The following is an 8,348-nucleotide window of genomic DNA, read 5'->3' as shown; positions in this document are numbered from 1 at the left end:
GACAGGACACAAGCATGCAAAGGTACTGAGCACCCGGGGGGGGGACAGCTTCAGGCCCAGCTGTAAAAGGACAAGTGGAAACTAAGAATGAACTGACTCATCCCTCAAACCTCTTTACACAGAGGGTTGTAGGTGTGTGAAACAGGGATCCAGCCACACTGTTGAAGCCCAGGCTGTGGGCTGGTTTAAGAAAGGACTGGAGCAGATCCTTTGGACATGGGGATGGCATCTACTGCCTGCAACCTCCCCCACCCACCTGTAGCCCCTGTGGGAGAGATACAGCAGACCAGGAGGGGAGGGGGAGAAACTACCACAGCAGGTCAATTAAGGGGAAATTCCAGGAGATTGTGTAGAGAGTGGAGTTCATCCAGGACAACCGGTTTAACACTGCTGACAAACAACTCTCATCTGGGGGACATTACCTCCTACAGTACACTGTCCCTGTGCACCCTACTGCAGTCTTGGATTGTCTCTGGATGCTCCCTTACTCAGGCAACAAACTGTCCAGGACACCATTTCTAAGTGAACTAATGGAAGCCTTGAGATGAATGGACAGTCCTTGTTGTATCTGTTTAACCCCTATCTACTCACCCTTCCAGGGTCTGCTTGTTGCAGGTATTACACAAGAGAGTGTGGCGGCCCCAGCTTTCCAGCACTCTCCCCCCTGCTGTTCCCCCTCACTGTCCAGGCCAGGCTGGTTCAACAGACTGCAGCAGTCGAAGCCCCTCCTCCAGAGGGAGCCCTGACCGATGGAGAACAGTTACTCACCCTTCAAGTTTCTCCTCTCCATCTGGCTCTAGGAGACAAGATTCCCTCTCCTTCAAGAGAGCGTACAAATGAGAGGACCCAGTCAACCCCTCTTCTAGTTACTGCAGCAGTTGAAACTGCAGTAATGGTCACTAATGGTCAACTGAGTCCAGGATCTCCACCCACTGTTTCTTGAAAGAAACCAGGATATCAGCTTCAACAGCATAGCTGGGCAGTTTGTTCCACACCCCCACCTCTCTTTGGGTAAAGAAGTGACTCCTGTCATTCTTTCCTGTAGTTCCCCCTTGTGGTCTCTGGGCACTATACATGTTTCTAACCTCCACAACACACCCACTTATACTTTGGCAGACCGTGTATCTGCCCACTACCGCAGGAAGACACTCCTGGTCAGCATGACTAGTCACTTTATTGATAAATGCCACTACAGAGGAAAACAAAATCAGAAGAGAAAAACATTCTCGCTCAGATCTTTACCTCAAAGAAAGAAAAAATAACCATAACAGCAATAGTAAGAACAGATTATTAACAGATCACGACGATCAGTTTTTCAACCTGCTGCATGATGGTATGGGCGAGGTGAGGGGCTGTGATCAGGCAGGTGGCGGGGAAAAGGGCTGGGTTCTGTGTCCCGTGGGAAGAAAGAGCACCCCTCCCACATCACAATCGGCCAGTACAGAGCCACATCCACCCCTGACCCCCCCCACAGACACACTGCTGCCTGCATGCCGGGAGGGAGCAACCAGAATAAACAACATAATCTGCTCTGGGAAGAAGACCAACCCCACGCCTGTGCAGAGAGAGAGAGGAGGCACAGCTGTACAAACCAGACACGGGCTCAGGTATGTTCGCACTGATCGCCTGCTCGTTGTGGCCCGATGCCTCTGTCACTGTGTTCCTCCTGACCACTTCAAAGCCATCCCGGCTGACCTCGACCTCGACCTCTGAGGACAACAAGCCAGTGGTCAGCAGACTGGGAAAAGTGAGGAGACGGGGCTTCATCCGATCGCACTCGGCAGGGGCCTGGAGAGAGTGGGAGACCCGCAAGTGACCAACCCCAGAGCCTGGCAAGCAAACGAGCAGCAGTAACCTTCCTCGTCTCGCCAGCACTGCGGATCTCCACTTCTGCACCAGAGAGCGTAGCGGCACCCAGCACAGCACCACACAAGCCTGCACTACCACGACCTCAGGCATAACACGAACGCTGTTCCCACCCAATGTCACCTCGTGCTCCTGCTCTGTCCAGTGTGAGCAGAGGAGACCTGCTTGCTGCCCCAGCGTACCTCCGCCACAGCGTCCTGAAAGGGACAGGTGCCACCTGCCACCACGGGCACCAGGCCCTCCGCTGTACAGCACTCCTGGGGTGCCCCGGAGCCAGGGAGGCCACCTGATTCACACAGGGACTAAGCAGAACGAAGCAAAGGGGAACCAAAGGGACAAGGGAGGAAGATTTGGACAAGATGGGGACAATAACTCTGGCTTGAACTGCAGCTCCCCCCAGCTCTACCTCAGTCCCGTCACGCACACCGATACCTCTCTCTCTGCAACAGTCCTGTTCCCCCTCCCCCCTCACTCCCTGCAACAGTCCCACCCCCCAACTCTCTCTATCCCCTCAACAGTCCTGTTCCCCACCCCCCTACTCTCTCTATCCCCTCAACGGTCCTGTTCCCCACCCCCCTACTCTCTCTATCCCCTCAACGGTCCTGTTCCCCTCCCCTCTCGCACTCCACAATGGTGCCACCCCCCACCCCGACACTCACTCCCTATAGTGCTCCGGTCCCACCCCCCTCACTCCCCACAACGGTCCTGTTCCCCTCCTCTCGATCACTCGGTAATTATGCCGCCCCCCCCTTCCCACCCTCACTCCCCGTAACAGTCCTGTTCCCCTCCCCACTCGCTGTCCGCGACTCCCCCCTGGCAGCAGTGTTTCTGGGCTGGGGGCTCTGTGGGGTGGGCGAGGGTGGTGTAGATGCGGGGCGACAGGCTGTGGGCCAGGTACAGAGACAATCCCTCGGAGTCTGGGGTGGCAGCAGCCCGTGACGGGGCAGCGGCAGCGAGCGGTCGGTCGGAATGAGTCGATTCTCGCGGCGAGCAGCAGATGGGGGTGCGGGTGTTCGGCGGACGCGACGCTGGCTGCTGGGGGGGCGCGGCCCGACGGCTGGCCTGCGCTCAGGAGTTGTCGGAGGGCACGTGCTCCTCGAAGCCCTCGCTCTCCCTCACCAGCGCCCTCTCCAGGATCACGCGGCCCTCCTTGTAGCGCTGGCTGTCCTCCGTGGCAAACTCGTAGATCCAGCCCAGCTTGCTGTTGCAGTTCTTGCAGCTGACGTCGCGCACCATGTGTCTGCCCGTCAGCATGACGCGGTCCTGCACTTCGCTGTACTGCAGGTTCACCACCTGGGGGCGACACGCACAAGCCTTACATCGGAACCTACAGCTGGACGCTCCTTCCAAGGCTGGGACCTTCAGTTCTGGGGTCTCCAATCCTGGACCAGCCACAGTGTAACTGGCGAATCACTTATTACTGATGTGGTGAATTCAACCACACTGACCTAAACACGCATTAAAACCAAGAGCTCACCTGCCTTATTGCACACTGCTCAGCTCCTGAGTACCAGAGAGCTGTTGACCCATCACACTGCTCTGTGCTCCTTGCTCAACCTCAGAGAGAGCTGCTGTCCCATCACACACCGCTCTGCGCTCCTAGGGAGAGCTGCTGTCCCATCACACACCGCTCTGCGCTCCTAGGGAGAGCTCTGTCCCATCACACACCGCTCTGCGCTCCTAGGGAGAGCTCTGTCCCATCACACACCGCTCTGCGCTCCTAGGGAGAGCTCTGTCCCATCACACACCGCTCTGTGCTCCTAGAGAGAGCTCCGTCCCATCACACACCGGTCTGCGCTCCTAGAGAGAGCTCCGTCCCATCACACACCGCTCTGCGCTCCTAGAGAGAGCTCCGTCCCATCACACACCGCTCTGCGCTCCTAGAGAGAGCTCCGTCCCATCACACACCGCTCTGCGCTCCTAGAGAGAGCTCCGTCCCATCACACACCGCTCTGCACTCCTAGAGAGAGCTCCGTCCCATCACACACCGCTCTGCGCTCCTAGAGAGAGCTCCGTCCCATCACACACCAGTCTGCGCTCCTAGAGAGCTCCGTCCCATCACACACCAGTCTGCGCTCCTAGAGAGCTCCGTCCCATCACACACCGGTCTGCGCTCCTAGAGAGCTCCGTCCCATCACACACCGCTCTGCGCTCCTAGAGAGAGCTCCGTCCCATCACACACCGCTCTGCGCTCCTAGAGAGAGCTCCGTCCCATCACACACCGCTCTGCGCTCCTAGAGAGAGCTCCGTCCCATCACACACCGCTCTGCGCTCCTAGAGAGAGCTCCGTCCCATCACACACCGCTCTGCGCTCCTAGAGAGAGCTCTGTCCCATCACACACCGCTCTGTGCTTCTAGAGAGAGCTCTGTCCCATCACACACCGCTCTGTGCTTCTAGAGAGAGCTCTGTCCCATCACACACCGCTCTGTGCTTCTAGAGAGAGCTCTGTCCCATCACACACCGCTCTGTGCTTCTAGAGAGAGCTCTGTCCCATCACACACCGCTCTGTGCTCCTAGCCCACCCCCAGAGACAGCTGTTGTGTCCTTTCACACTGCTCTGCGCTTCAAGCTCAGCGAGCTCCTATCCCGTCACACTCTGCTCAGCTGGTATACTTGAAAAATCCTTCAACAGAACTGCCTTTACTTTCTTCTTAATTGCATTTGTGTGGCAGCATGCTAGTGCCTGGACTACATCAGTGCTCCTCAGTAACTGGTCCCAGCCCTGCGAGGCACGGCGGACGGGGAGGCATGCCTTGTTGAAGAGGAAGGCGCGGCCAGTGGCGCCGGTGAAGCGCGTGGAGATGAGCTCGGAGCGGTTGGTCAGGATGGTGTCGCAGTTGGCGCAGGAGAACAGCCGTGTTCCGCCGATGTGGTCCAGGAAGATCCGCCCCATCGCGCTCAGCTGTGCTGTGGACACGCCTACAGCTGGGGCAGGAAAGGCAAGAGGAAACAGTGAGACAGGAGGGCCACAACCCCAGACTACACCAGCAACACTGCAAAATGTGGCTGCTGCCCTCCGTTCAACACTAGCCAGTTAACAGGAGGCCAAAATATAACTGACTTGCTTCTTTCCAGCTGAGCATAGAAGGAGTGGTTTAATGTGGTCGGCACTACTTTACCCAAAGAGTAGTGGGTGTATGGAACAAGTTACCCAGCAATGTGGTTTCAGCCAATCCTGATGTCACATGAAAGAAAGTAGGACATGTGATCCCGGGATCAGCCCAATACTCAAAACTAAATGGGTCAGATGGGCTGCAGAAATATGTCCCCTGATCTGACAGCTAAGATACGGGGACAGAATAACCCGTAACTTCAGTTTGTAAGCCCAAGTATTTACAAACAACCTACATATATCCCCCCATTATTCATGCTATTAAGACATCCAACAGTAGGTTAAAGGAGCACAACAGTTCATGTTAGACAAGTGGATCAGTTCTGGGCCAGCTGCTCTGGGTGGAGTTTGCACGGTCTCCCAGGTATGTCTTGTTTCCTCCCACAGCCCTGATAAATGCACCACTGGCAGGTTAATTAGTTCTTGGGAGAATTGGCCTTGGTATGAGTGTGTCTGTGGGTGCCCTGTGATGGACAAGCCTCCCAACCAGGGGTATCATGCTTTGCACCTGTTGCTCTATGGGATAGGCTCCAGCTCCCCTCATGACCCTGTACTGGATAAAGCGGTCAAAAAATAGATGGATTAAATCTACATGATTTGCCAACAGAATTAACAAAATCACACATCAGCTGTTACTAATCCTTTCCAGTTGATCCATACAGATGTGTAATCCAGCTTCTATGCCATCACAGAGGAGATGCAGTCACTCCTGGTCCCACTTGTTCACTGGAAGCTGAAGGGAGGAGCAGCCCCACCTGGTCAGAGACTGTCTCTATAAGACTTCAGTTGAGGACAACCCTGCTACTCCAACTAATACCATCTCGGCTCCTCAAAGTGCTACTACTGCCAAAACTAAAACTGAAATAATACTGGTAGCATTTTTTAAAACACTCCAAGGGCCTTACAATACACAAAGCACATGCTTCCCACAAAGTGTTGACAGTGGCAGAGTCTCTAATGGACTCGGGCAGTGAGCTGCACAGACATGTTGCTGCTCCGTCCCCCTGTGTGGAGCCGGTCTTCATCAGGGCGAGAGGCTCTGTCCCCCTGTGAGGAGCCGGTCTTCATCACAGCGAGAGGCTCTGTCCCCCTGTGAGGAGCCGGTCTTCATCACAGCGAGAGGCTCTGTCCCCCTGTGAGGAGCCGGTCTTCATCACAGCGAGAGGCTCTGTCCCCCTGTGGGGAGCTGGTCTTCATCACAGCGAGAGGCTCTGTCCCCCTGTGTGGAGCCGGTCTTCATCAGAGCGAGAGGCTCTGTCCCCCTGTGTGGAGCCGGTCTTCATCCGGGCGAGAGGCTCTGTCCCCCTGTGTGGAGCCGGTCTTCATCAGAGCGAGAGGCTCTGTCCCCTTGTGAGGAGCCGGTCTTCATCACAGCGAGAGGCTCCGTCCCCCTGTGTGGAGCTGGTCTTCATCACAGCGAGAGGCTCTGTCCCCCTGTGGGGAGCCGGTCTTCATCACAGCGAGAGGCTCTGTCCCCCTGTGGGGAGCTGGTCTTCATCAGAGCGAGAGGCTCTGTCCCCCTGTGGGGAGCTGGTCTTCATCAGAGAGAGAGAGACTCTGTCCCCCGTGTGGAGCCGGTCTTCATCAGAGTGCAGATTAAGAAATGAGATCCTGCTGATGCAATAAACCCTGAAGATTGCTTGGGAGTTGAATCACCCTGGCTGCCATTTTGATTTGGGTCTTTAACCGATTTCAGCTCCTTCCCTACAGAAGGCATACAGAGAAGGATCACTACTGAAGCACGAGCAGCCGCAGGGTCAGAGATGCTCGTCTGAGGAGCCAGCGGAGCGAAGCTGCCGTCTGTGGGACCAAGACTGAGGACACCAGAGCCCCCTTGTGCTCCCCCTTTACTTCCTGTACCTGTGCAGTCCTATACTACAGAGCTGTTCACTGCAACTGTGCATCTGGTCTACCTGCGGGCACGACATTGTTCTACCTCTGTGAAAAACACAATTGGGAAAGTGCGGTTTTGAATGCGTCAGCGACACAAAGAGAGAGAGAGAGAGACCCGGGACTCACAGCGGGGCCTCTGTACTAACTGTACCTCTGTGAAAAACGCACTTTTTCCAGTCCTCACAGACACAAAGCCCGAGGGACAGAGACAGCTGACGCAGCGATGATCCTGCGCCCAGAGAGGACTGCTGTCCAGGGCGCTTTACAAACCCACCGCATCCTTCAGGACGGGGACAGCACGGCACGGCAGGGCAGAAACACGCAGTGAAAGCTGCGTTCTCACGAGTCTGTCCCCCCCACTCCACTCGCGGCTGTACACATGTACACAAACACACGCGCACGCGTGACGCGGCCGCCGAGAGGGGGGCAGCCACGCCGCTGCAGCTGACGAACCCCCCCCCACACACACACAATCGACACCCCCAGAAGAAAACTCGACGAAACGACCCGCAGGAGCGGAAGTGCTACACTGCTGTCGTTGTTATCATTAAGCAGCAACAGACAGCCCGTCTCGCACTCTGGCTGCCTGTTGCTGCCTGAAGACAACAGCCGTCTCTGTCCGCCCTTATCAAGCGAAAACACGCACACACACACACACAAGGCCGAGTGGGGTCGCCCGGAGGCGGGGGGAGCTCCACAGACCCCCCCCACTCGGGACTCCACACCAGTGGGTTGTCGCTGGTCCGTCCGTGCGGCTGGAAGCAGGTTAGTACGGCCCTGCCCCTAGGCCACCAGGCGTCTCGCCACACAGCCGAGCCCGACGCTTCGAGCGGATTTACGCCAGCTAGCTGGCTGCCGGGCCCGGATCTGTGTCGATGACCCGCAGCCCCGTCACGGAAAACGGCTCGGAACCAACCCGACAACCAGCGCTGGGAGGTGGGGGCTCAGGACCTCACCTCTCGACGGTGTGTGTCTGTGAGGTCCTGGGCTCGGTGCCGCCCGCTCTCTGGTCGTGTTCCCGCTGTCGGGGTGCGCCGTGAACCCCGGGTCTGTCCGCAGCGTCTTGTTGTGGTCTGGCTCTCAGCTGTTCCTGCTGCCTCCACAACAACATCCGGCGCGCAGCCGCGGCCCCGCCCCCGGCCGGCAGGGCGCTCTTAAAGGGGAGGAGACTGTGTGTGTGGAATTGTCACGCTGTGGGCACGCAGGAGTTCCGCTTGTGCCCAAGGGGACTCATTAGGAGGGCCTGCACACCCACTCTCAGACTTAATTTCTCCTGTCCTGGGGATCTTAACTGGGCCAGCTGTATGTTTAATCAGTACTTAGGAAACGGTTCGGTTCTTTTTTAAGTAGCAGCTGCCGACCTGTGGAAGATCCACACTGATTGCAGGTCCTTCAACACGCAGCCCTCGTCCTGCAGAGAGTAAAGACATGGCCTTTTTACTGAGTGTCTCTGGGGCTGACTGCCAGAGTCCTCCG

The 8,348-nt window shown here is 56.8% G+C and overlaps 1 protein-coding gene across 2 annotated transcripts; it reads right to left on the bottom strand.

Moving 5' to 3' along the window:
* Positions 1–1,155: 1,155 nt before the first annotated feature.
* Positions 1,156–8,000, bottom strand: ypel5 (yippee-like 5). 2 transcript variants are annotated; one of them, XM_088626038.1, is made up of 3 exons: positions 7,829–8,000; positions 4,620–4,792; positions 1,156–3,159 (listed from the first exon to the last, which is right to left on the bottom strand). In XM_088626038.1, exons 2-3 carry the CDS (start codon positions 4,758–4,760, stop codon positions 2,935–2,937), a joined length of 366 nt encoding a protein of 121 aa, XP_088482164.1. In that variant the 5' UTR covers positions 4,761–4,792; positions 7,829–8,000; the 3' UTR covers positions 1,156–2,934. The 2 variants fall into 2 exon arrangements, with proteins under 2 accessions (XP_088482164.1, XP_088482163.1); XM_088626037.1 differs by having other exon boundaries at positions 4,620–4,786; positions 7,829–7,998.
* Positions 8,001–8,348: the final 348 nt, after the last annotated feature.

This window comes from Lepisosteus platostomus, chromosome 3 (assembly GCF_059453375.1).
Source record: "Lepisosteus platostomus isolate fLepPlt1 chromosome 3, fLepPlt1.hap1, whole genome shotgun sequence".
In the NCBI taxonomy this organism is placed as follows: Eukaryota; Metazoa; Chordata; class Actinopteri; order Semionotiformes; family Lepisosteidae; genus Lepisosteus; species Lepisosteus platostomus.
The sequence above is the reverse complement of the archived record's forward strand: the minus strand, read 5'-3'. Positions and strand labels throughout refer to the sequence as shown.

Excerpts from the sequence above, each read along its gene's own strand:
- ypel5 (XM_088626038.1), bottom strand. The coding sequence starts at position 4,760 with ATGGGGCGGATCTTCCTGGACCACATCGGCGGAACACGGCTGTTCTCC. Across the intron at positions 3,160-4,619 it reads GCGCCTTCCTCTTCAACAAG|GTGGTGAACCTGCAGTACAG; the intron begins GCATGCCTCCCC and ends TGTCGCCCCCAG.